Raw genomic sequence first — 27,893 nt, forward strand, 5'->3', positions numbered from 1 at the left:
TCTGTTCATTGTTTTTGTTGGAGGATGCGACATCTGAGACCCCGCTTCGTTGTTGCTGCTGTGCGGATTGGTCTTTGTTCGTGCTCTGGATTATTTTCATAAAGCAGTACAGTACATTGCAACGCAAAGCGGACAGGTTTGCCCAATATTGTATTATGATGCAGTTGGAAAGAATGTAAAAATTGTTACAAATGCGTGTAAAATTAGCATCCTGAGGTCCAGCGATGCAGATCTATATGTAGAACACCAAGCAGAATAGGGTGAACAACACAGACCTTGAAGGAAAGAAGAGCTAGTTATGCATTGTAATTACAAAAACATGGGATATACGATCGAAGTTGACTAAATATCTTCAATATGCAAGAAGGGTGGAGTTAAGAGAGCGTGCTGATCGCTCCCCACTGTGCTATGCAATGGAGATAAACAACGGATAGCGTGCATACCAACAGAGATTAACTTGTAAAACTCAAAGAAAACGAAAAAATTGATGTGCCTCTTCTGATACATGTATACAAAACGGTGGTCCGGTTCATAAGCGTTCAAACAATAACACAAGAAATCAGGCAGCCACCCACCCACCCATCCCAAATATGGCTAAGAGGTACACTGAAAATTGTTGCAGGTAAGGAGGCATGCGTTGCGAAACTCAAAGTACATCATGTATGGTGTTGTCCTATCAGGTCCAGCCGTAAGCAAGCAGTACCTGTTTCAAAGGAAGATGAAAGGTGTGGTGCCTTTGGAAATATATTGAAATGTCACTTTCAAAAGAGAAGAAAAAGAGCAATTGAAACTGCAGATGGACTGACACCAGTGGAGAATGACTGGGTGTTATTACTTAAGCTCCACAATAGTGAATAGTGTCGGCTCATAACACAACACTGACGAGAATCATGATGATGATTTAGGCGCTACTGGTGATCAATGTAAGTATAATTGTCCTCTGCTTCGCTCTCTGACTCCAGTCCGCCGCCCGCTCCAGACCCGTTACCATGCTCCTCGTTGCCACGCAACTCCACACAGCCATATGCATCATTCTTGGCTAGGACACAGGTACCATACGCTTCATTGGCATCCATACTGATGGGAGTGTCCTGAACCGGATCAAGTGGATTATGATTGGAAACGGACTGGTCTCTGAGGTTCAGGTCCCCACCTGTTGGCAAGAAAATAAATGAAGAACACATAACATTGGTTAGATATCAGTTGGTTTAATGTGACGACGAACAATGTGGCAAGAAATTAATGCTGAATAATGGCATACGAGTATGCCACTGCATCTTCTTCGAAGTAGTAGCTATAAATTCTGTGGGTAATTTGTAGATTATTGGTCCAGTTCTATAATTACCTAATTTGGATCTTCAGAGTACATGTACATATTTGTACACGGCAAGTAAAGAGGTCAAGGTTACTAGGGCTGCAATACCTTCCAGACCGAGATGGATACTACAAACTAGTGAATTTTAGACAGGTACATGCATGAGACGACTGACTGAAGCACTGACGTTTCAATGCATGGTCTGCTAGTCTGACACACTACACGAAGGTCAACAATTTCGGTTAATAAAAGCGAAAATGTCGCATCACGACAAACAAGTATAATCTTCATTAAAGGATCTCCCAGACGCGATGGCCTGTCGAGGGGATCTCCTGATGCCAATCATGCAATAGAAATAAACAGTAAGGAAAATTACACGTGTTACAGTATATGCTACATAATGAGCAATAAACACAGGGCTGGGTTGTTCAAAATAAAACAATTAATTTAAATGTCCAGGGATATACCACTACAGTCAAATTTAAAACCTTTCACGTGCAAGCGATATTGCTGCTGAAGTATGATATTGGAATTTTCATTTGACTTTGTACTTCGAAGTACATACCCTGTTTCCGAGGCACCATCTTGAATTTCCATATCAGAATAATGGCAATGACCAACACGAGCAATCCAGCTGCACCACAACTAGCACCAATCGCTGCCAAACCGAAGCTGCTTGTGCTCTCCTGAGAGCCACTCTCTGTGTCAATATTGCTATCAGACTGATTGGTAATAGCTTGAACAGCCGTGTGTATAGGACTCTCATGTGGATCCTTGGGGACAGCAGTGGCACTGGTATGGCTGTCCTGGGAATCACTTGTTGTTGTCGCATTCGTATTGGTGCTAATACTCATCGTCTTAGACCCACTACTGGTCCGTCCATCCGTGGTGACAACATATGCGCTTACATTGTAAAGCATGCTGCTGGCCAAGCCCATGAACTTGACATTCTGCATGGCATCACAAAGTGTGTTCTTGTACAGGGACGATGGTGCAATTAGAAGAAAGCAATACTTGGCAATTGCTGATCTGTAGGTGTCCTCCACAGATACGTTGATTTCAGTGTCCGTAGAAGTAACATTGAGATTTGATGGTGCTGTAACACAAACGAAATTGCAGGCATGTTCTTTAGAAACAAAATTTGTTTCTAAAGAACATTCCAAATCGTTATTTAATAACGATTTGGAGATCATCTAAAATGATAGCAGGCACCAGTGGGTTGGTCAAAGACCATGATTGAGATACGAGAGGTACCTGGTTCAAGTCCTGCCTGGGAGCGGTTTTTCCAGCCGTGCTGCTACCCACAGTTACCTGGGAACTTGTGGCCAGGCACAAGGGGTACATGGATACAGCTACAGTGCATTTCAAAACTATAGACGCGTAGGGTTTTTGAAATATTTCAAATTTGGTTGGAACTTTTTGAGAATAGTTTTCGGAATATTGCTCAGGATCGCTCCACAATTACTCTCATATAGTTTCTAAAGGATTGGATAACAGACGCCCAATTTGGACAATTTTATGCACAAAGTGATCACAGATTTTATGTGGTATAGATGCTGGCATAACGGTTTTTGCCTAGGTACGCGTCTATAGTTTTGAAATGGACTGTAATGGGGTCGTTCTCGGCACTTGTGCCAGTGGTTGTGAGACTTCTCCACTCACCCCCACCGTTAGGCGCTGCATCTGCCGCTAGGGTTTACCGGGTGTTAGCGGCCGTCGTGAGTTCCCTTCGTGAACGGACACGTTAATTTACTTTTTACTTTTTTTTTTAAATGATAGCGAGGATGGATGTCGTCATTTCTACTATTGGTAGCCATGACCATGCACCATCATGAGCATAGTTTCCAAGTAGGTTATTATTATTATTATTATTATTATTATTATTTTTTCTTATTTTGTTAGGGATTTCCCAACAGGCAATGTTGCCTTTTTACTGGGAACCCTAAATGAGACTTTGTGTGAGCGCGAAACAAAGCAGGCGACTCGGCCAGGCGACAAGATGGAGGCAGCGCATTCCACCTGTCGGCACCAAGATACGCAATTGAATGGAAACCATACCGGGAGTGGCAGGCAGGCAAGACAAGAGCAGCGGTAGCTTGGCCCCGGGTTGTGGCAGCAGAATGTGGGCCAGTGCAGCGGGGAGTGAATAGGAGGCTGAGAAGTGGGCTAGATAAACCATGCAGACAGCGAAAGACAAAGACGTATTGCTTGAAATTTAAGCGTTGCTCTAGTGTGTAGATCTTGGTGTAAGCGTACAGTGTCTCAGTGGGAGTTCTGCGGTCAAGGGCAAATATTCTTTTAAGACTAGTACGGCTGGCTGTGATCAGCTGGTTGTATGAACGGTGAGATAGACAGTTAATGTAGGCAGAGCTAGCATACTCAAGGGTGGATTGAATAATAGATAGATAGAAAAGACGACGCGCTCTGTGGTTCAGGTACATGTACACGCACATATGGAAAAGTACCAAATCAACATCCCATGCTGTAGCATCACAATATCCACTAATATCTCTCCTGGCATAAATACGGGCCTGACCAATAGCATCTTCATGTTGTCTACGATTGCGTAGACATGAAACTCAGACTCGTACTGACAAACTAGCCGTGCCCTCGTTGCTCTGTGTATGAACGAGTACATATTATGTACCATGTTTTTCGATTTTGACAGCATGTTACAAGGCGAGGACGCGTAGTGCTCCTGACTACAACCATAAAAACATGTTAAACTACCAAGCAAGGCTTCTGTATATTATGTACCAGTATGTAGGCTAGGTGCACCTTTTGCCTAGACATTGCTGGACTTGCGGTGCCGGAGCATGTCTACTGTGGACGTGTTATGTGCATATCAAGTACTCGAACTGTTGGTGGTGGTGAGATGAGATAGGTTTTCAATATGCAACATAATTGATTGCGTATGATGTTCGGTGTGTGCTAAGTAAACTGCTAACTGCCATTTTGACAAATTCAGATAGACAAAGGTATTATGGAGAGAATCCGAGAGATCCTTGCGAAGTCTTCAAACAATGATTGTTGTATACTACCTGGCGGAAGTGTCGTGATAGATGTTGATTGGGAAGGCCAGCTCCAAACGTACTTGTTTCGGATTGATGTGGAGACACTATAGCTTGTGTCAGCAGTCAAATCCGTAAACATGTAGATAGATTGTTGAAATGGGGACGTGTACCTCTCAGAATACTTCCACTTGTTACCAAATTTGAAAAAGTACCGCAGAACAGGAAGGTTGCCGAGTACCGTTACATTGGCCTTTAGCTGGACAAATGTGTCAGCGATTTTGTATACTATTACCCCCAATGGACCTGAAACACATGAAAACATGATAAAAATCACGACTCTAAGTACTAGGCAGGTCAAGAACCACATTTCCATTTCTAGGGGATGCCAAAACCCTACGACCAGTTATCAGATGCAGTGGAGTATATGTGCGTGTGTGTGTGGGGGGGGGGGGGGGGGGAGGGAGTGGAAATAGACCAGATCCACAAACACGAGGACAAAGGTCGAAATTCATTTTCCCGCATTCAAGCATATGTCGCGTGTGCCTGGCCACAATGCGAGCAGGAACAGTGAGTTGGTCTAGGAACATGTCTGAGAAACACGAGATATGCCAAGATCAAGTCCTGCTAGGAACTGAGTAGATTATTCAACCGAGCTGCAACCCACAGTGAATTAAAGCGCAAAAACAATGTACTAATGCCAATATCATTACTCTGCCTACGGCCTTATTTGAAATAGAAGTAGCGACTTTGGCGGTAATAGAGAGGTTCAGTGACTCGTTTTTCATGAACGAAACGAGTGCTGACACCCGGTCCAGGTTAGAGTCTCGTTGACATCTCGTTCAGAAGATTCGTTTTTACGAATCCGGCCTGTCTGATTCGTATGCAGCTCCTAGATCGATCTGCCCCAGAAAGTGTGAAAACCTTTTGACTTTTTTGAATTGTTTTCATCTTTGTTGATAATCGATTCTTTCGTTTTCACTTTCGTTGTGTTTGGTAAGAATATTTCAATGTCAAGTGAAGTGCAGGCTCCCCAACGTCCCCCTCCACCCCCGTGTCGTGTAACAGGTTTAATCAAACTTGAAAAGTAAGAGGCCTGGTTGAGCGTGCCTCGACCAGTTATATGCAAAATGTGATAGTATACATGTGGCAATGGCGCCAATGAAGGTGCTAATAGACAGGCGTAAGACGCATGAGGTGCGAGGGAGTGTAAAGTTGTAGAGACCAGGGGAAAACTGTTACATCATCCCCCTCCTATGGAGAGGAAGGAGCTTATAACCCAAATGCTCAAGTGGAATAGAGTACAATAAGCGCAAACACGTGCGAGACGAAAAAAGGCTTCGCACTGAAGTAACACAATAAGACGACTGAAACTCCATGCAAATAAAGTGTAATAAGCTCAACAAATGTGTAAGGTGAAACTAGAAGTTCAACTGCAAAACTCAGTGGGCAGAAGCCAAGGTTTTGTACTTCTGAAGTGGAACAATGTCATTACCAGATTCATCCAACAAATAATGTTCAGGCTCCCAAGTGGCATCAGAGTAGCCTTGCCACTTGACTAGGTACTGAAGCTGATTCTGCCGGCGGCGGTGACTGAGAATGTTCTCCACCACATAGCGGGCATGACCATCAAGGTCCGTGATAGGCGGAGGCGTAGGCTGTCTCCTATTAGGAATAGCGTTCTTCTCGTAGGCACGGAGTGCCGACACATTAAATACCGGGTGATAGCGGCTGGTATGAGGCAACTTGAGCTTGTAGGCATTCGGGCCGACCACATGGGTTATAGGAAAGGGGCCAAACCACTTGGGGCGAAATTTATGGGATGGTCGGTCCCGAGCTTCAGGAGTCAGGAGGAAATCCCGGTAGACCATTACCAAATCTCCCACCTTCAGCTTTCCCTCGACCCTTGTCCGATCTGCATAGAAGGCCTGACGAGCTTGAGCTGCCACTAGCGCATCTTGTGAGATCTTGACCGCGTCTTGTCTTGCTTGCAACCAATCAGCTGAATCTCTGCCTCCCTGAATAGGGTTGAGGAAGTCGGGTGGCGCTCTGGGATTTAGACCGTAATTTAAGAAGAACGGTGTGTTTCCTGTAGATGATTGAGTAGCGCTGTTGATAGAAAACTCACAGAGAGGTAGGAGCATATCCCAGTTATCTTGTTTATGATTTACAAAAGCCCTCAGCACATCCTCTACTATTCTGTTTACTCGTTCAGTTAGGCCATCTGTCTGAGGGTGATTGGCAGTACTAAATGCTAGTTTCGTTCCTAAGCGATCAAACAATTCCTGAAAAAATGCTGCCGTAAATCTTGGATCACGATCACATACAATACTAGAACTCAAACCATGAAGTCGAAATACATGTTGAATATACAGATCAGCACTTCCTTTAGCGTCAATAGTAGAGGAAGTAGGTGCTAAATGTACACACTTTGTCAAGCGGTCTACAAATACATATATAGCATCATGACCTGTATCGGTCCTAGGCAAACCCATGATAAAATCCATCGAGATATCCGCCCACGGCTGACTGGGCACTGGTAAATTCTGCAAGAGACCAGTTTTTAGCTGGCCGCCTTTAACTCGTTGGCAGACGTCACATGACTTGACAAACGCCTTTACATCCAGTCCCATTCTGGGCCAATAGAAATATCTAGCGAGTCTGAAATAGGTGCGATCTCGACCGGGATGCCCCGCAGTCACACAGTCATGGTATTCTTGAAGCAGGGCGAGTCGGAGTTTGCTACTCTTTGGAATGCATAACCTGTTCTGTGGTGAAGATCTGAGATAAAGATAACCGGGTGTTTCATTTAGAAGGTAACGGTCGTGCAGATTGTCATGGCTTGAATTTTTCAGTCTCCTGATAATGGGAGCAAGGTCCTTGTCGCACTTGTAACCGCTGACAATTAACTGCGCTAAGTCTGGATTAATCTCTAGGGTATGCTCTATGGCATTCAACTGAATGTTAGGAGGATAGGATGACCCGCCTATTTCAGAATCACTGAACAGATCTGGACGGCGTGAAAGCGGGTCGGCAATGTTTTTCTTTCCTGGTTTGTGAAAGACCGTAAAGTCATAGTCAGCTAAAAACTCTACCCATCTTGCCTCACGCTTGGTGAGAGTCGGTTTGGTTCGTAAATAACAACACCCATATTATCAGTCATCAGGTCAAAGTGGCGGAATAGATAGATTCTCCAGCACTTTAATGCAAATACCACAGCCAACGTTTCCCTCTCGGCCGCAGTATAGTTGCGTTCTGCAGCTGACAGTTTCCGACTACAATAGGCTACGGGATGCAAATCCATATCTTCTCCCTGCTGCAGGAGCACACCCGCCACGGCAAAGTCACTTGCGTCAGTTTCTACCGTGAAGCTTTTCTCAACATCGGCCAGTTGCAACACTGGCGCCTCGAGTAATGCTGATTTTAGAGACTCGAATGCCTTCTGTCTAGCAGCGCTCCATTCAAAGCGTGAATTTTTTTCCGGTGATTTCTTCTAATGGACGAGAGATGGTCGAGTGTCGATCTATGAACCTTCGGAAATAGTTTGCAAAGCCAAGAAACTTCCTCACATCAGTTACTGACGACGGAGTTGGCCATGTTTCCACAGCACTTATCTTCTTGGGATCAGGGGAAATTGATGTGCCGTTGATTTTATGCCCCAAGAAGAGAACTTCTCTCACGCCGAATTCGCATTTAGACTGTTTGCAATACAGCTCACTATTTCTAAGTGTTTCTAGAACTGTTTGAAGATGATGCTGATGATCTTCCCAGGTCTTGCTGAAAACTAGAATGTCATCCAAGAATACTACAACGAATTTTCGGAGATGCGGTTGCAGAATAGAGTTCATGAGTGACTGAAAGGTGGCCGGGGCATTAGTCAGCCCGAATCCCATGACTCTAAATTGGAAGTGGCCGAACGGCGTATTAATGGCCGTCTTAGAAACATCCGAGTCTTGAATTCTGATTTGATTGTAGCCTGACCGCAAGTCCAACTTGGAGAAATATGCACTGCCCTGGATCGTGTCGAATAAGTCATCAATATTAGGAAGACAAGCTTTGTTTTTGATCGTAATTCTATTCAATTCTCGCCAATCGCACACCATTCTCAGAGTACCATCCGACTTTTTCACAAAAAACACAGGTGCACCGTATGGCGACTTACTTGGCTCAATGAATCCCTTCTCAAGTAATTCTGATAGCTGTGACTGGAGCTCGTCCATCTCTGGTTTCGGCAGGCGGTAGGCGGGTCGAGACGGTGGTCTGGCTCCATCTTCTATCTGGATTTCATGGTCGACTGGTCTCTTCGGTGGAAGCTCATTCGGCAGCTCGTCTGGAAATAAATCCTGGTACCTCTTGAGCAGGTTCTGGATGTCTTGTTGCTCTGATTCCTGGAGTTGTGGCCCGGAACGATTCTCCTCGTTTGCAGCAGTGACCCATGCAAGAAACCCCTCGGCTCCACTCCTCAGGGCATGACGAGCTTGTCGGCCACTGATAAACATGCTTTCCACAGATGGCCGGTCGGCTGTCGGCGGGTTAGCTGAAGGCAATTTGGCAACAAAGGGCTCACCGTCCAACTGAACTTCGTTCGTACGGAAGTTGATGCTGGGGTTGTTCCTTGTAAGCCACGGCTTGCCAAGAATAGCGTCGTAGCGAGTCAGGGGATACACAGTAAAGTGCTGTTCCTCACTGAAGCCCCCGACTGTCACCCTTAGCGTGCGTGTGGAAATCTGCGGGACCTCGCTGGTCGAGCCGTCCGCCAATGTTACGCTCAGCACTGCTGAGCTTGCATCCGTGTCAAGATGATGCTTTCGAACAAAACTGTCTGCAATGAAGTCATGCGTCGAACCGGAATCTATCAGCATCACTGCACGGCGACCGCCGATCTTTCCCTGTATGCGCAGTAGGTCGTGTTCAGGTTCATTGCCGACGCTGACGTTGCTGACATGACACCTTTCTGCAACGGGACAATTTTCTACAGCTATGGGTGTCTCCGGCTCCGTAGGTTCCTGGAGAGCAACGTCTTCAACCTCCAGAGCTCCGAACCGGTTAGCGACTGGTACCGGCGTGGGCGCTTGGGTCGTCGCCAGTAAGCGCACCCCCTTTCTTACTGGCGACCAGCGTTTGGGTAGCGCTGTCCACCCTCAGTACAGTCTTTAGCGAGGTGGCCTGGCTTCCTGCAAGCAAAGCAGTGTCCCATTGCTCGCAGTTGGACACGCTCTTGGTCCGTCAGCTTGCGGAGGCCCTGACCACGGAAGCTGGGCACGGAACGCGACTCTCTACTGGCTGGTGGCCCCGACGCCGGTGGCCCTGACGACTGCTCCACGGTGTTTGCTGCCATGACAGCTTGCTCCAGGGTACGTGGATGCTCACGCATGACCTGTCGCTGGATGTGCGGCACTAGACCCCTGACGAACAGCAGCGCTCTGGTGTGGTGGTCGATTTCCGGCACTTGCAGGCTGAGGCGAGTGAAAGCAGCAATGTATGCGTCCAGCGACCCGCGCTGCGCTGCGGAAATTAGTCCCATACGCGATGTTTCCTCGTTGTGCCGTGGTCCGTACACATCGCCAAGTGCCGCTTTCAGAGCAGGCCAGTCGGAAAACACTTGGTTAGCTTCCAATGCCGCTATCAACCAAAGACGAGCGTTTCCAGTCAAAAATCCTGCCGCGTAGTCGACCCTCTGTGCCGCATTTGGGAGTGCCAACGACCGTAGGGCCATGTCCATTGCAAACGTCCATTCTTTGAATGTAGCGGAATCTCCTCCAAACACAGGCGGCTCTTTCGTAAGGCGGAGTGTTGGCTCCCACGGTTCCGAGTTCGGATGTATCGTTCGGTGTCCTTGGCTAACGCGCTGAGCGGTCTTGATATCGTTTATCAGCCGAACGACGAGTACGAGGAGCGTAAGCAGAGCGACCAGAACACCTGCCAAAAGCAGAGTAGTAACCATCCTCTGCTACCAGTGTAACAGGTTTAATCAAACTTGAAAAGTAAGAGGCCTGGTTGAGCGTGCCTCGACCAGTTATATGCAAAATGTGATAGTATACATGTGGCAATGGCGCCAATGAAGGTGCTAATAGACAGGCGTAAGACGCATGAGGTGCGAGGGAGTGTAAAGTTGTAGAGACCAGGGGAAAACTGTTACAGTCTCCCTCTTGAGCAACTCCTGTAGAATGCAGAAGACTCGACGAATTCGGAAATTTGCAGTCTTAGATGACATCAAGTTGCAGAACTTGATCTTGTCCTCCGGACATGAAAACGTCTTTGCCTTACCGCAAGGGAATAAGGCTTGGCAGGACATCGGCAACGCCCTGTCACGGTCTGAAAAGTTACGTGAGTTAGTTCTTGATGATGGGCTGACATGACGTTCGAACGTTCGCGCATTTGTATTAAAAAAGTCTTTGCGCGAAAAAATGTTGCAGAAAGATCTTTCAAATTTTCTCTCCGCCATATTTACCATGGCAATCATGATGCAACTCGCTGTCTTCTCGTGCACGAGTCACTGAACCTATTTTGGACACTGCACGAGCCGAATACAAAACAAAATCGATCTCGTTTCGTTTACGAGTTGACAACGAATCACTGAACTTCTCTATTAATAATAACCGTTAGTTGTTCGTACACGCTTCCTCAGCCTGCTCAAGCAGAACTGACAAGGGGTGAATTCCCAGAAACACTGTGTTGTGGCCAGGCAGTTAGCCCTTTCCCAAAGGTGCTCGCCCATTTTTCGCCCTTTTTGGCCCTTTTTGGAAAAGCCCGTTTCTTTCGCCCTTTTATTGAGTTTTTTGGTGAATATCGCCCTTTTTGAGCTTTTTTAGCTGAAGAAGTGCTAAAATCTGTTTGCTCATGCATGAGATCACAGTTTCCGAGTGCTCGATGGGCCTTGGCACGCCGCTTTTCTGGGGGGGGGGGGGGCAACAAGTTGATGAAACTTGTACCCTACACAATGCTGTAAAAAGGTTTTTTTTTTAAACTTTACTTCCTGTTTTGCCTTTCGTGGACCCATAAATGGAAGAGTGCGTATTCATTTCTCAGCTTGAGTTCATATCTGAACATGTACCATGGCTATGCTTCACTGAAAAAAGAGCACTTTTTCAACATATTTTGAGGGACGCGAAAAGCACTAAGTGCGAATTAAAAGGAGCACCTTTGGGAAAGGGCTAATCATGGCTATCCTTCACTGAAAAAAGAGCACTTTTTGCCTGTTTTCACTGAAAAAAGAGCACTTTTTCAGCATATTTTGAGGGACGCGAAAAGCACTAAGTGCGAATTAAAAGAGCACCTTTGGGAAAGGGCTACAGGCAGTAGATCCTTCTTGCAATTTGTCAAGTGGAAGGTACGACAGGCTCCTCCTTTGCTTAGGATGGCAATCATGATTCCCTCCTTCCTTCCCTACCTCTCCCGCTTTCTCTCTCTCTCTCGCTCTCTCTCTTTCTTTTGTTGCTTTCTTTCTTCAGGCTCTCTTTGTCTCTCCCTCTCTCTCTCTTTCTCTCTCTCTCTCTCTCCCACTTTGTATCTCTCTTCCTCCCTCCCGATTCCTCTCTCTCTTTCTTTCTCTCTCTCTTTCTCTCTCTCTCTCTCTCTCTCTCTCTCTCTCTCTCTCTCTCTTTCTCTCTCTCTCTCTCTCTCGGTTTGCAAGGCGGGAGAGAAGCCAGTTCGCGTTCAGCCCAGACGGAAGTTGGTTACGACTGATCTCCTGTCGGCGGCCTCAGACTGGAAACTTCTTGTCGACTCAGTTAGTGCAAAGATTTCTTTCCCTAGCTGTGTTGCACTTACCACCCTAAGACCAGATATAGTTCTGTACTCTACGAGTCGTAGGATTGTATTCTGGATGGAGTTGACAGTTTGTGCTGAGGACAGATTCAGTGTCAGTAACTCGCGGAAGGACAGGCGGTATGCGGATCTGGCCGATCAATGCCGAGCAAACGGGTGGCAGGTCGTTTCTTTTTCGGTTGAGGTAGGTGTGCGTGGTTTCATCCCGGACTCTCTTCGGAGGGCTCTGAAAGCGCTTGGGTTTTCTAATCGAAGAATAAAATTTATTTGTAATTTGTGCAGTAAGACGTCTCTGCGAAGCAGCTACATCATCTGGTTGCGACGTCAACAAAAACACTGGTCGGAAGATCCACTTTTCTGAGGTACTGTATGTGGGGCTCCGTTTATTGAGGTGCGTTGAAATTTATTCTCTTTATCTTATTATTTCTTTTCTATAATTTCCCCATATGAGTTCCTATCAGTTGCTGTGAACACCTTGAGTGGAGAGCGCTTTCTCGAGCGTTGAACCGGGTTCTTAATCCACCATACCCAGTTCGCAAGGCTGGGCGGGGTTGTGAGCAGGCTTTCATTTCATCTTTTCTTATTATTTCTTATTATTTCTGCTTTTCATCTCATTACAAAAATTCTGCGCTTTTTCTCCATCCGCGCATAAAATCTAGACTGACAACCTGCTTGTTAAATCATGCACCTGCTTTCAGGCGTAAAAACCCTGTTGTAGAGGTCTCAGTCCTCATTTGTTAGACTTACCTGTCTTTATAAATGTAACTTACTCTCTCTCTCTCTCCCTCTCTCACTCTCTCTCTCTCTCTCACTCTCTCTCTCACTCTCTCTCTCTCTCTCTCATTGTGTCTCCCTCTCTCTCTATTAGGGATTATGAAGGAAAATAAGGATACACCACATCTATACCCCAGGGGTCCGTTTGGACCCCAAAACATGGAATGAGGGATAATCCTACGTTAACGGTGTGCACTTTACATTAAATTTGTTGTAGAGCATCACACGCAGTATTGGTCTATCACTAAGTTACGGTCTAGTCATCATCCCGGCAGTGGCCGTTCCACATTTTCTAAAAGTCTTTGAGACTCTCACATCGTGTACAATTAAAGTTGATGAAAGCAAAATATTCATCTAAGGGAATAGTTGCCGCTGCTTACTTTCTGGACGAGTTGAAAACAGAGTCCATCCCGATGCTGAGCTACGAAGTCCTGCCACCGTTTTCAAATAAGCTGAGATGTTGTAAAGTGTGTTACTTGTACAATTGAGCGATATGAAAGCGCTGTGAACAGCGCCACACACACGATTCGCATCGTATGCCTTATGAATGGTGCCTGCAGTGAAGGCTGGTCGGTAGGTATAGCAGTATTCACTGATGTTAGACACGTAGGTTGCCGGGTGTAAGACAGCGGAAACGCGCAGTACATAGACCCCTCCGTAAAACAAACTTATATTGAGCGGTGCTGCAGGATGAATATTGCAAATAAGGACAGCAGTCGTGAGCAAGAGGTTACCAATGCTCTAGGCAAGGCACCATTGAAAAGTGTGAAAATTCACAAAGGGACAAGATCACAGTCCAAACATCATCAGCGCTATACACTGAGAGTGGGGATCTGCTACCACCGTGAACAACACCTCGGAGGCACAAGGCAGAATTGTGGGTCATTATCGGGAATGGGGTGTTCATATTCTTTGAATAGGGTTATGCCTACAGTCTGTGAAGAATGTGTCTGCTCCAAACGCTGGAGCTATTGATTCTTGCCTACTGACTTTAGTGACTCGCGATTGCGTCTGGACCACACGAGAACGCCTTTGAACCTTCTACTCGGCACACCTACAAGAAAGCACTGCTCCCTGCTCGATACACACAGTTTTGGTGATTTCTCCCCCAATCAGTTGAGCTTGATAAGGTTAATGAAATATCTGTTGCAAGAGCAATTTTTTCGAGAAAAGGATCGAGCTGTGACCAGCTCTCGGAGAGCCTTCCTCTTCTGCAATGACATTCATAGTTTTCCTGAGCTGACGACAATCATTAAAAAAATTGACTTTTCGGGTCTCGAGAGAAAAATTGTCTCGCCTCGAGTGGCATAGTCCATGTATCAGTGGATGTAGAGAGGACACTCACATTGAAAAAAATGGGAATACACCGCGGCAGAAATCAGTCGAACTTAAAATTGGACCCTCGATCGAAATTTGCAATGCAGGATCTTTCAAATTTGAGTGCGAATGCAGATTTTCTCGCTCTGCGGTTTTCTTAGCTTATGTCCCAAGTATGTCTAGCAGTACCTCCAGGAGTTGCTGCATCAACCTTAGTAAGGATATTGCGTCAGAGGACCATGCCTTCTTCGTCAAGCTGCTTCTCAGAGCAGGAGTTCGGAGCAGGGACATCCGAGTTATTGATATTCAGGGCAGGAGAGGTACGTGTAAAGTAACTCTTGCCTCGACAGCTGCCCGTGACACGTTGCTCTCCCGTGGACTGTCGGCCCAAGGGAAGATCTTGGAACTGTTGCCAGGGGATGGCACTGCTGAAACGGTGCATGTGTTTGGAGTTCCGGAGGACATGGCGCTGTGGGCCATTGCGTCTTCACTGAGTCGTTTTGGGACACTCTTGGGGCCCACGAAAAACGAGAAAAAGACGGTTGAGGGCTGCACCTTCAGTACAGGTATCGTATACTACACCATGGTACCCACAATCGCTGTCCCCAGCTCCATCACCGTAGGCCGGTACAAACTGCGAGTTTGGCACAAAGGGCAGTCCCCACGTGCTGGAAGTGTAGCACCCCCGGCCACGTGGCGAGGGATTGCAGGGCGATCTCGCAGCAGGGCACCAAGCCCAGTGCGGGAGCTGCAACGTCAACAAGCGAGCTTGGACCACCCCAAGAACCACTTGGGCAGGGACAGGAGAACCAAGAAGTGGCAGCGCTACCAACACCAGCAAAACAGCAACAAGAAGGCAGTGTGAACAAGGTGGCACAGGATCATGTCCCTGATGCAAAACATTGGACGTACGCCAATGCGTTGGGAGTTCACACTCCCTGCACGAGTGCTCGAACCGAGGCGACTGCCCCCACATGTTCATCCACACCCGCGTTCCTGATGAGTAGAAGCTGGTCACCCATCACCCGATGACCAAGGCTTCAAGCTGGCTCGTGGGAAACACACGTTCCCAGCGCGTGTTATTACTCAGGCTTCAAAGCAGGGAGACCAGGTGATTGAGAGTGAGGAGAGCAAAGCAATTCGTCAACTCGTCACAAGACTTCGGAGAAGTATGCCACAGCGAAAGCTCCGGAGCGGGCGAAGGGACAGCTTGTAAGTTGTACAATCTGATTCGAAAAAGACCACACTCAACGCTTGGATGGCGGAGTCTGCTTCTACTACCGTCAAGATCTCCCAGTTCGATCCCGCCCAGATCTGCATTCTGAATCTACAGAAACAGTCTGGGTAGAAATAAACGGAAAACCAGGTCGGCACCTGGTTGGTTGCGTGTACCGGCCACCAGGGGAGCCAGTGTCTTACTGGGCAGATTTGGAAGCAGATATTGTACGAGCAGCTGTGCAGTCTTCTTCCGTGACCCTAGTTGGAGACTTTAATGTAAATATGGTCCCAGCCCATCCGGCACCCCAGCACAAACGCCTCACCAACCTCTGTGCTGCGTTTGGCCTCCAGAACATCGTCATGCAGCCGACCCGTGAAACTCCACAGTGCCCTGAAGGCACGATGATCGATCTCATATTGACCAACCCGGCGCTAGTGTCCCTAGCAACGGTTGTGCCCACTGATATTAGTGACCACAGCGCTGTGGAAGCCTTTATTCAGCTTGCCGTTGACATTCCACCCGCGTCATCCATGACGTCGCGGCTGACCAGGAATATACGTGGCGTTGACATGGACTCTTTTCGGCAAGATATCCTTGAGGCTTCTCTACATGATTTCTCGGATCACAATGATGTAAATTGCATGTCGAAAGAGTGGCACACTAAGTTCCTGTACGTTTTGGACAAGCATGCCCCGCTGCACAACTCTAAGCCTTCCCAGAGGGCGATACCACCCTGGTCTGACGGAGAGCTGCGCCAGCTCGAACAGCGTAAACGGCGGCTGCACAGCCGTTGGCGGAAGGATAGGACAAGCGGCACACTGTATGCAGAGTTCAAACAAGAACGTAGCACTGCTCGGAACGCGTATCGGCGCAAGCGAAACGAGTACTTCTCCCATCAGTGCGAAGAAAATGTGGCTGACCCTAGGAAGTCTTGGGCCATTCTAAATGCAGTCACTGGGCGTTCACGTCGCCGCCAAGATCCTAGTTGTAGCATCAGTGAGGTGGCCGACACGTTCCACTCCATTGTCACGGATCCCAACCGTCCTTAACAACTCTGTACCCCGCACGGTCCCGCTCGACCCGTCTCCTTGACCGAACTTGATCGTGTGACACCTGCTGACGTCCGACGTCTCCTTGAGAAGTTGGATGCGCGGAAAGCAAAAGGTAGTGACGGCACACCGGGCTCTCTGCTACAGCAGTGTGCTGACTTGCTTGCATATTCTCTTGCTGTGCTGTTCTGCACCTCGCTGAGGACTGGAACCATCCCATCCGCATTTAAATTGGCGTCTGTCGTGCCACTGTACAAGGCCGGTGACCCATCAGTCCCCACCAACTATAGACCTGTATCCCTTCTCCCAATAGTGTCCAAGTTGCTGGAGAGGGTAGTGCAGCACCAGTTAGTTCGTCATTTGGACTTGACCAAGGCATTACCCGAAACACAATTTGCCTTCCGCAAGAAATGTTCCACGGAAGACGCCCTCTGTGCGCTGACTGATAATTTGCAGAAGGCGAGAGACAGTGGCAAGACCACAGGGCTGTGCCCATTGGACATGTCGAAGGCTTTTGATAAAGTGCACCACGACAAGTTAATGCAAGACCTCCTTGCGGTTGGAATTTCTGGAAAAGCCCTTAGTTGGTTCGTCGACTACTTGTCCGGCCGCAAGCAGCAGATCCTCATCTCGCCTTCAACCAGCCCTGCTGTGGCTTGCACCTGCGGAGTGCCCCAAGGCTCTGTTCTCGGCCCTGTCCTCTTCAGGATATAAACACGAGATGTCCCTTTGGTTTCCTTGCCTGTGCCAAGTGTACAATTTGCAGATGACATAGCCCTGTACGACTCCCAGGCCTCAGCGGCGGAAGCGTCCAGAACCCTCACCACAGCGGCAACTGCTCTGGCCGGTTGGCTGAAGTCCAGAGGCCTCATCTTGAACGCCACCAAGAGCCAGGTTCTGACTATCTCTCCCCAGCAGCATGTACAGGAAGTGACAGTCAAAAGCGGCGACTGTCTTCTTCCCTCAGCGTCTTCTGCGCGCTACCTCGACGTTCACCTTGACAATCGCCTAGATTGGGACACCCATGTAAACTATGTGGTCACGAAGGTTGCCAAGAAAATTGGCGCCTTGTGGCGGGCACGCCGAAGCCTATCAAGACGCTCTCGTCAGGTGTATGTGAAGGCGGCCATAATGCCCGACCTGCTTTATGGCTCCTGCTGCTTTTCAGGCGCAATGCGAGAGGGTCAACTGAAACGACTGCAAACCGCGCAAAACAGAGCCATCCGCTGTATCGATGGCAACCCGCCCCGGACAGTCATGCAGCCGCTGCTCACTGCTCACTCCCTGTACCGTGTTACAGGCAGAAAATATCGATCACCATCTGGCGGTGCATCCACGCCCGCACCGGCCCTGTGCTCGCCCAGCTTCTAACCCCGGCACAAGGCACCCCTACCCGCCATCAGCAGTCAAATGGCCTACTAAGCCAGGCAAACCGTAGCCGCCCCGGTCTGCGGAGATTTTCTGTTGCTGGTGCTCTGCTGTTGAACGCTCTCCCTGGTGAGGTCCGAACAATTACCCGGCTACCTGAGTTTAAGCCTGCATGTGTACCATACGCCTGTAGGGAGTAGTTCGAGTTGGTGCTGATCGCTCTGCTCTCCCTCCCCGTGCAGTTCAGTGATCCTCACGTAGTAACACAGATACATCGTATTCTCTTTCTCCTCCCGTTTACTCGCAGTCAATAGTATCCTATTCTCTTACTATGTGCTTCCATAGCTTTTACTATGTTCTTCCAAAGCCACTTCTAGGCTAAGCCTTCGCCGTCATTTTATTGGTTCGTCATCCCGTTTGAATGTGCGAAGTGAAATAAAAACCAACCAACCAACCAACCAAACTTAATGATTAGACAGTATGACAAAGATACTGCGGCCAAATTCATCTGGAGGAATTCCACTGGCCTTTTTTTGGCTGAATAACGCTGAAAGGCGCTCTACAGAAAAGCAGCTAACAGTTGGGCCACGGTCACGTTGTAAACATTTCAACCATTCAGCCCAAACCGTTCCGCCTTTGCATGACACTGATCTCCTTATATTTATTGGTCGCGCTCACTTTCCCTTCTTTGCTTTCATATTCCATTCAACGTGGTGAACCCCTCGATAGGCAATTTGCCTTTGGGTCATCCTAATAAAATATAGTTATTATAATTTTAATATGGCAATAAGTAGGACGAGCTGAAGCGACATGTGGACTACTTTATTAACAATGTAAGCGATGGAGACGATGCAAGAAACAACCTAAAGGGTAAGGAAAAATACATGTAAGAAGAAAAAGGGCAATGGAAAAAATAGATGATTCGAACAAGTTTTCGTACAACACTCTTCAGGAATCACCGTTGTACTAAAGAACAAAATGAGAACAAAGGAAATAATATAGCAATCAAGGTAGGGTGACACGATACAATGACAGCACTAGAATATCGAGGTGCGATTTCTCACAAAAGTGTGCAGAAAACAAGGGTATACAAGTAAGAACTAAGCGTGACAAGTGTGTATCAGCAACAAAAAACAAAAAAGTGAGAACGAATGATAATAATAACAATAATAAACAAGAAGGTGACAAAACACATTTAGGCACAAGTGGCAACAACGTTGCCACACTACACACCAGACCACGGAGATCTACAGCAGATTACAACCGGACCTATGAATTCACGGTAAAAATACAAAGGAAACAATCGGAAAGGACGACGACTGACGTGAAGGCAACGGCATTCAGGGTTGGCGTGGGTGGTGAAGGTGAGACGCAGGACGATGCAAGTGAGGAGGAGAGTCAAACCGCGGTGGATGACGGAGCAGGTTCTGATTCGGACAGTGAGGGAGAAGGTGAGCTGAGTGAGGGTGAGAGGGAGTGTGAGGGTGTGCGCGTGAGTCGAGATTGTGTGCGTCCGTCTCGTAATAACAAGTCTTCAGTATACAATCATTGGTTTCTAGTACTGACTGTTGTCGTACTTATTCTGATTCCTGTTTTTCTGTTTTGTGCCGTGCTCGTCATGGTTATCTTTTGCAGTTACAAGGTTTGGAAGCTGTTTGTCAGCGCATTCATAAGCCGAATTTGTGTGTCCAGAAAGATAGTGTTATTACCCTAAAATTGTTCAAATAATGTTCTGTTGTGTAGTGTGGCAACGTTGTTGCCACTTGTGCCTAAATGTGTTTTGTCACCTTCTTGTTTATTATTGTTATTATTATCATTCGTTCTCACTTTTTTGTTTTTTGTTGCTGATACACACTTGTCACGCTTAGTTCTTACTTGTATACCCTTGTTTTCTGCACACTTTTGTGAGAAATCGCACCTCGATATTCTAGTGCTGTCATTGTATCGTGTCACCCTACCTTGATTGCTATATTATTTCCTTTGTTCTCATTTTGTTCTTTAGTACAACGGTGATTCCTGAAGAGTGTTGTACGAAAACTTGTTCGAATCATCTATTTTTTCCATTGCCCTTTTTCTTCTTACATGTATTTTTCCTTACCCTTTAGGTTGTTTCTTGCATCGTCTCCATCGCTTACATTGTTAATAAAGTAGTCCACATGTCGCTTCAGCTCGTCCTACTTATTGCCATATTAAAATTATTGTCTCCTCGTCGAATTTTTAGTGATTATAATAATATTATTAACTGGTTTGAGGGAATAATAATAATAATAATAATAACTAGAGTGTACGTGAAGTGTGTGGGCACAGTGAGGGCTGCGTCCCACCCGCCTGTGTGGATTCACAGGAAGTGTGAGTTACGAAGTCTGAAGAAAATGTTGAACAGTCTCTGCTGGGATGACGACTACACCATAGCTCAGTGGTTAGAGCATCGCTAGCTACAAGCGAGGGTCCCTGGTTCGAGTCCTGGTGGTGACAGTCAATTTTTTCTTCAGACTTTTCCCGTTTGTCTCTTTCCCTCAAACTAGTGAAGATGTTATGACTTGGGGCTCCCCGCGTGCTAGAGTGTACGTGAAGTGTGTGGGTACAGTGAGGGCTGCGTCCCACCCGCCTGTGTGGATTCACAGGAAGTGTGAGTTACGAAGTCTGAAGAAAAAGTTGAACAGTCTCTGCTGGGATGACGACTACACCATAGCTCAGTGGTTAGAGCATCGCTAGCTACAAGCGAGGGTCCCTGGTTCGAGTCCTGGTGGTGACAGTCAATTTTTTCTTCAGACTTTTCCCGTTTGTCTCTTTCCCTCAAACTAGTGAAAAAAAATAATAATAATAATATTATTTAGCTTCTTTAGCTTCTTCTAATAATAATAATATTATTATTATTACAGTCAACTTCGCTACAGGACAGTGAGCCTCATCAGTCATCCGAGCAAAGTGCTACTGAGGATCTTGCTGAAGCGCCTGCAGCCGAAAGTGGAGGGTTTGCTGGCGGACGAGCAAGCAGGGTTCCGGAAGGGAAGAAGCACAGTGGAGCAAATCTTCAACCTCAGAATGTTAATTGAAAAGTACCGTGACCATCAGCAGGCTGTGTATCATTGCTTCATCGATTTCCGTAAGGCCTTTGATAGGGTTTGGCACAAAGCGCTATTCAAGATTATGAGAGCGCATGGCATCGAAGCAAGAATTGTGGACCTGATTGAAGCGCTTTACGCTACTACTGAAGCTGCTATCGTTGTTGGATCCACTTTCACCAACTGGTTCACCACGTCAGTGGGTGTCAGGTAGGGCTGTTTACTCTCGCCTTGTCTGTTCAACGTATTCCTGGAGTACATCATGTCTGACGCTTTGTAGGAGTTTGATGGGTCAGTATGTATCGGCGGCATGTGCGTGACCAACCTACGTTTTGCGGATGATATAGATCTAATTGCATCGTCTGTGGAAGAGCTGATGGACCTGACCGAGCGCGTGGATACGAGTGCAACAAGACTAGGCATGCAGATCAATGCTTCCAAGACCAAGTCAATGGCAGCGCCGGAGGGTGGTGGTGATATGGGATGCATTCAATTAGGCAATGAGCGAATAGAAGAGGTATCCCAGTTTAAATACTTAGGTGCCGTAATCACGTCGGATGGCAAGCCCGATGTGGAGATAAGAAGACGCTTAGCACTAGGGAAGCAAAAGATCATTGAGCTTCAATTCATTTGGGAATCGCCATCACTTTCTTTGCCTACTAAATTTCGTTTTGTTACGTCTATTGTGCTAGCGACTGTTTTATACGGATGCCAATCTTGGACATTATCTGCCTCATCAATGAGAAGAATTTCATCCTTCGAGATGAAATGCTTCCGCCGACTCTTAGGAGTAACATACCACGACCGGCGTACCAACCAATCTATCCTGGAAAAAATCAATGACGTCATCGGAGCAAGGATGCGGCTAGCGAACGAAGTCAAGAAATTTAAGTTGATGTGGTTTGGCCATGTTACGAGACATGACGTTTTCTCCAAGCCCTTTTTGCAAGGATCAACTCCTGGATCTCGACCAAGAGGAAGGCCCGCGTCATCATGGATTTCTAACTTTAAAAGTTGGACGGGTCTTCCCTTGCATGCTCTCTCTCTCATGCAGCACACGATAGAGTTGGATTCAGAGACATCATTCACAATTCTCTCGCTGATTAATGCCTCTACGATCACCTTGTGATTATGAGTTATACATACATACATACAACTTCGCTAATAACGACTGCGGATATAACGACAATTCGCGAATAACGACCGATTTCCCATGCCCAGAGCAAAGTCCATACTACCTGTATACATATAAAGCCATCATTTTTTAGAGCTATGTTTTGCGTCGTCCGCACGCATACGTTTTGATTTTTTCGGAAAATAATCGAACCTGCACAGGGAGTGTACGATCGTGCGAGTCATCAGTGTGGACTGGTTGCGATACGGCGAAGCTGGGATTCAGAAATGGCCTCTAGGCCAGCTTTGGTAATTGGTTTGTTCGGCATCTGGGAGCAATATTCTATGAGCTTACACCAGACCTCAGCTTGACACTGATCGCCTCAAGCTGAGAGGATGCGTCGTTCCGCAGCTCTTTGCACCGCTCCTGAAGTCTGAGTGCAATAATCCAGCGAAGCATAGGCACGAACGGTTGCCTCCTCTGTCCAAAGTGAATATTTACTTGAAGTACTCATGCTGATAACCCAGATGTTGTGCTTTGATGTACGATTTTTCTATCGAATGTACACTGTACACCATGCACGAGTGCCATGTACAGTGCATACACCTCTGATGAGCCTTTTTATTATTTTGCAACTTTTTTATTTTTTCCACCTCTCGCATATAATCCTGGAAGTTGAACTGACGCGAAACATAGATATATAAATGATGGCCTAATGGGACTTCGGGTATAACGACACTTCGCGAATAAGGACACTTTTCTGATGCCCGGCCGAGCGTCGTTATACGCAAAGTTGACAGTATATAACTTTGAACTTTCCAGGAAGGAAGTCTGTTGGAGTGGGCATCCGAGATGTGCTAGAGCTGATTGCCAGTAAGGCGTAGAACGGCAGTACCGTTGGTCAGTGTCGTACGATGTTATCGCATGAGCTGATTTTCAAGGAACTAACTGGTGGTGTTAGTGGATAATATAGCGTAACTTGTAGCTCTTTGGTCCTTCTCTTCTTGTAAATTAATGTTTGGCTCTCCACCAAAGTCTAATTCTGTTGAATAATTTTAATAAAGAACAAGACAAAGGCACTACAAGTTTCGCTATAATGTCCACTAACACCGACAGATACTTGACGATCAGCGCAAGCGAGAACATTGCCCAAAACGGATCGAGTGTACTGACGGTCTACAACTCTCTGGATATCTGCTCTAGCACGTCTTGGGTGCGCACTCCAACGGCCTTCCAACGTGGAAGGTTATAAGTTACATAATTATAACATAGTTGTATATGAAACCATAGGAGGGGAAGGTGAGCGCACCCAAGGCAAGCACAAGCTGAGCATTATTAGCTCTGCACCAGAGTCTATTCTGCTGATTAGGCATGGGCGGGTAATGCTAGTTATTTGCTGCGACAATGCCAAAGGCAATGCTTATATAAATGAGGATATAATGCCACTTTTAATGCTCACACTACTCCATAATGCCAATTTGAAAGTTGGAATTAAGAAGGCGGTCTTGGATCAAGGCCAAAGCGTAGAAAAAGAAAAAAAACTTAAACAGCAGTGAGCATGTTGTCTGAAACAATCCACTAAGATGGTTGATTTGCAACGTTTTAAGTCTCCAGACGAAGCCGGACGGGTTCAGATACACGATTTTCGGAACTGGACCTAGCCAGCTTCATGCATGACACCGTTGTCGACCGGCAATTATGCTTGCAATGCCAGCATTATGCCACCTGTAAAAAGGGACTATAATGCCAGCCATAATGCTAGCATTACCCGCCCATGCCTACTGCTGATTCAAGTCAAAACACTGCATAGAACAATTAATAGTTACACCCCTTACCTGGTTGCATGATAATACTGTGACATGGAACGGCCTAAGATATTGTAGAATCTACCTGCTGACCCTGGTAATGAGTGAATAATCATCATTTCCTTATTCTGGCTGTGATATATCGCATTACCATCATGCAAATGAGGCCATAAAACAACCAGTGCATAATATGATTACACCAGGAAATCAGGAACGATAGTTAATTATTTGTTTTGCAGCATTGACAATTGGCTTACATGCAAGCTTTGTTCATCCTGTGCAGAATGGAGGGCGCAGGCATGATCTGTACATCATTTCTAAAGTTTTCAGCTCACCTGGTGGATAGTATTGTTGACACAGGTAGGGACGTGGAAAGTCAGGATAATTGCCAAAGCCTCCAAGTTCGGGGAAGTAAAACACAAGATACCAGTCACTGGTTTGTCTTGGATAGCCGCTTAACCAGGCTATGCTACTTGATGCTGTGTTGGAGAATGGTGTGTACCAGGTCCAGGATTGAAATTGTCCATTAGAAAAGTTTGTTCCAGTGAGATCTACCCATGTATCACAGCCACATGATCCATTTCCAGACACACGAGTGCACTCATAAAAACCCCGTGAATCGCAACAAGAACACGTTCTCACGCTATACAGTGTTGCGCTGGCACAATTTCTTTCCAGCGTGGATTGAACGGTAGCAAGATCTCCATTGAGATTCTGACATTGTTCTCGGGCTTTTGCATACCTCGTTTCCTGCAAAACCGCAGTCATCAGGATTTTGCCTTGTGGTGCTCCGCAGTCCGTCCATGATACTGAACACACACGTACACATACAAAACAAATATGTATCTACATGTGTACACGTTAAGGGGAAGTTAAGGGAAAAATTAAAATTTCACCAGTTGTAGGTTTCGGGCTGCTAAGTCGAATGGTCGTGGTCCGAGGAAGCTGAGACGCTCCCTTCCTACTTGAATCCCAATCGAACTCGCGCGCTTCCACCGAAACTGGGTGACTGCGCCCTACTAGATGGGGATTTGTATACAAAATGTCACTAAAAGCGCCATTTCGTTCTTATAAAAGCACGGATGACCGCGATTGGCCCATATGTTGTAGTCTTTTGGACGCTGAGTCGACTGGTTTTGGTCCGAAAATCCTGCGATGCAGCGTTCCTCCTTTATTCCCAATCGAACATGGTTCAACGAGCGGTCACGTGCTCCTGCGTACGCCAGTCACCTGGTCACCGTGCCTGCAGGGTACAACCAAGAGTGCATAAACAAGAGTATGCAACTGTGGTTATGGCCCAGTGCGCGGCGCGCTGCCTTCATTACGTAACTAACCTCATCACGCTCTGAAAGCATGCATTCAATCTCACAAATTCTCGTACGAGCCCATCCGTTTTTGCTCGATTCGTCCCAGTACCTACGCGAATTCTGGCGCGTGAACTCCAGTTCCGTACGAAAGTTCATTTCAAACCAGAGGGAAAGTGCGGTGTTTGATTTTCCACAGTACGCGGACTGCAGCTGAATGATGTAATGAAGGCAGCGCGCTGCGCACCTAGCTAGTACCTGGCCCATAGAAAAGAGATCACAGTTGCATACTCTTGTTTATGGACTCTTGGTACAACTTACTAGCCTGTTTGACCTTTTTTGGGTGCAGTCCTGTCACTCGAGTTGAACCTTGGTGTGAAAGTTGTCGCCTGCTGGCGTGGTGACCAGGTGATTTGGGCACCCAGGAGCACGTGACCGCTTGTCCAACCATGTTCGATTGGGAATAAATGAGGAACGCTGCATCGCAGCCTTTTCGGACCAAAGCCAGTCGACTCAGCGTCCAAAAGACTACAACATATGGGCCAATCTCGGTCATCCGTGCCTTTATAAGAACGAAATGGCGCTTTTAGTGACATTTTGCATACAAAATCCCCACCTAGTAGGGCGCAGTCACCCAGTTTCGGTGGAAGTGCGCGAGTTCGATTGGGATTCAAGTAGGAAGGGAGCGCCTTAGCTTTCTCGGACCAAGACCATTCGACTCAGCACCCCGAAGACTACAACTGGTGAAATTTTAATTTTTGCCTTAACTTCCCCTTTAATATCACGGATAATTATATACACACACACACCGTCACACGCAATCACCCTCACACCCAACCATAGACCCTGAATTGGGCCAACTATGTAGCATGGACCTACACCTTATTCATTTTCATGTATAGTGATATAGATACAACCCACAGAGGTGTTCTTCCATGACCTGTACAGTAGAGTCTTGTGCTCAAGAACGTTGTTTCCAAGGGGTTAGCCTGGTACATTGTTATTTTCAGCAATCTGGCTGCGGTGTTAGAAACAATTCTTACGGAGTCGTCAGTATTCCAAAATTTAGCAGAAACACAACACAGTCGTTACTATTATTAACTTGAGGTTCTGGTGTTCTAAGCTTTTCAGGCTGGACGTTCGTTGGCACCTCATTCGTTGACGCGCGTAGCACAAGCCACATGTACTAAGTTGGCATTTTCAAATGTATCTCCCCCAGTCTTCTCTGCTTACCTCTAAGCCTGCACTGATTCCAATATCCTCCCTAGTTGTCTACCGAGTCTGATTGGTTGTCGAACCGTGAAACTCTGTGTTGGAAACAATAATTTCCTGTTTGCAAGTACTTAGTGTAGTATCCCTGCCTGGCTAATACGGAAGTAATACGGAAGCAATACGGAACGACCTGATGTATATTAATTTTAGTGTATCTCCGCATATAAGCGTACGGCGTCTGCTGCATAAAAGCTGCTGCGCATATCTGTTTTAATTAGAGTAGATTAGATAGCAACGAAAGCTAACTCGAAGAAGAAGTAGTCAACCTCTAGTTGAGCACCGGAGAGAAAGTTATTTGTTTTGCCGCTTCTTCTTTCACTAATAATTATATCTCAGGTGTGTACCTGAAAGAAGTAGAATAAAACTAATTCTTGTTGATTTCACCGCGCCTATCGCTCGGCTACCCATTACACTTAGTACCACAAACTAATGAATACAACAAATGGTCCCTTACATTGCTTAGTACATTCTTGTGCACTTCACTCTGACCATGAGAGGTACTGAGCACTCTAGTAGGTAAATGTGCACAGCCTATGTGTACAACCCAGTTCTTACTCATTGTTTCATGGTATTTAATCAATCACCAGCCAACACAAATACACCAGATCTACACCCCGTATTCTGGTTTCTCATCAGAGAAGAGCACTTTCGTTTTATCTTTGTAATGTTTTTGAAGTGTGTATATGTAATGATAACGCTAGACAACGGGAAAGCACAGTATTTCATACCTGTTGGATTAGTTTCACTGGTTGCAATCGCTGCTGTAATCAGCGTGAAGACGAGCAAAGCAATAGAATCGCGCACCATCTTAATCGACAGAGCTGAACGATGGCTTGAACAACTTGTAAAGGTGACTCTTCAACCACTGGAGAGTCCGCACGCGGTGCTTGATTCCAAGGTGATATCTCTCACACAAGAAACACGCTCGGAAGGTCTCCACAGAAGGAACAGAATGGTTCTTGGGTTTACCGCCCTAAGTAGCGAGGCCTTCTCCCCCTTTCACGCGTCTGCACTGCATGCGTTTGGGTTGTAGGTGCGGTAATATGCGTTCGCAAGTAGAGGATGCAAGATCAAAATGCATACGAAACACTATTGAGCGGAATAGACGCATAACATCCTCATTCCGGTAGTATGTAGAGGCAACCACAGGTAACCAACCTCCAAAATACAGCATCTACAAACCGCCTGACGTGTAAGCATGCTGACTTGTATGCCTAACAGACTGTGACACGTGTGTTTGTGCATTCATGTATGTGTGTGTGTGTATGCGTCCCATCCGCCTCTGCGGCAAGCGGATGCGACTACCCATGCACCTGGAGCGTCACCGGGCGTCGTGCCCTCTCTCTCTCTCCCTCTCTCTCTCTCTCTCTCTCTCTCTCTCTCTCTCTCTCTCTCTCTCTCTCTCTCTCTCTCTCTCTCTTCTCAAGTAAGTTTCCCGGTGATGGGATCATGTGACCCTTTTGCGGCAGTGACTCTACAGCACAGTACAGGTGTACGCGTGTTTGTATGTGTG

General features: G+C 46.7%; 1 protein-coding gene across 1 annotated transcript; it reads right to left on the bottom strand.

Moving 5' to 3' along the window:
* Positions 1-130: 130 nt before the first annotated feature.
* LOC135825845 (uncharacterized) lies at positions 131-27,362 on the bottom strand. Its single transcript, XM_065338477.1, has 6 exons — positions 27,109-27,362; positions 24,140-24,613; positions 13,248-13,550; positions 4,357-4,632; positions 1,881-2,411; positions 131-1,153 (listed from the first exon to the last, which is right to left on the bottom strand). The coding sequence occupies exons 1-6, from the start codon at positions 27,185-27,187 to the stop codon at positions 909-911; spliced, it is 1,908 nt and encodes a 635-aa protein (XP_065194549.1). The 5' UTR covers positions 27,188-27,362; the 3' UTR covers positions 131-908.
* Between the last annotated feature and the right edge of the window lie 531 nt (positions 27,363-27,893).

The sequence above is a fragment of the Sycon ciliatum genome, chromosome 10 (genome assembly GCF_964019385.1).
Source record: "Sycon ciliatum chromosome 10, ocSycCili1.1, whole genome shotgun sequence".
Classification (NCBI taxonomy): Eukaryota; Metazoa; Porifera; class Calcarea; order Leucosolenida; family Sycettidae; genus Sycon; species Sycon ciliatum.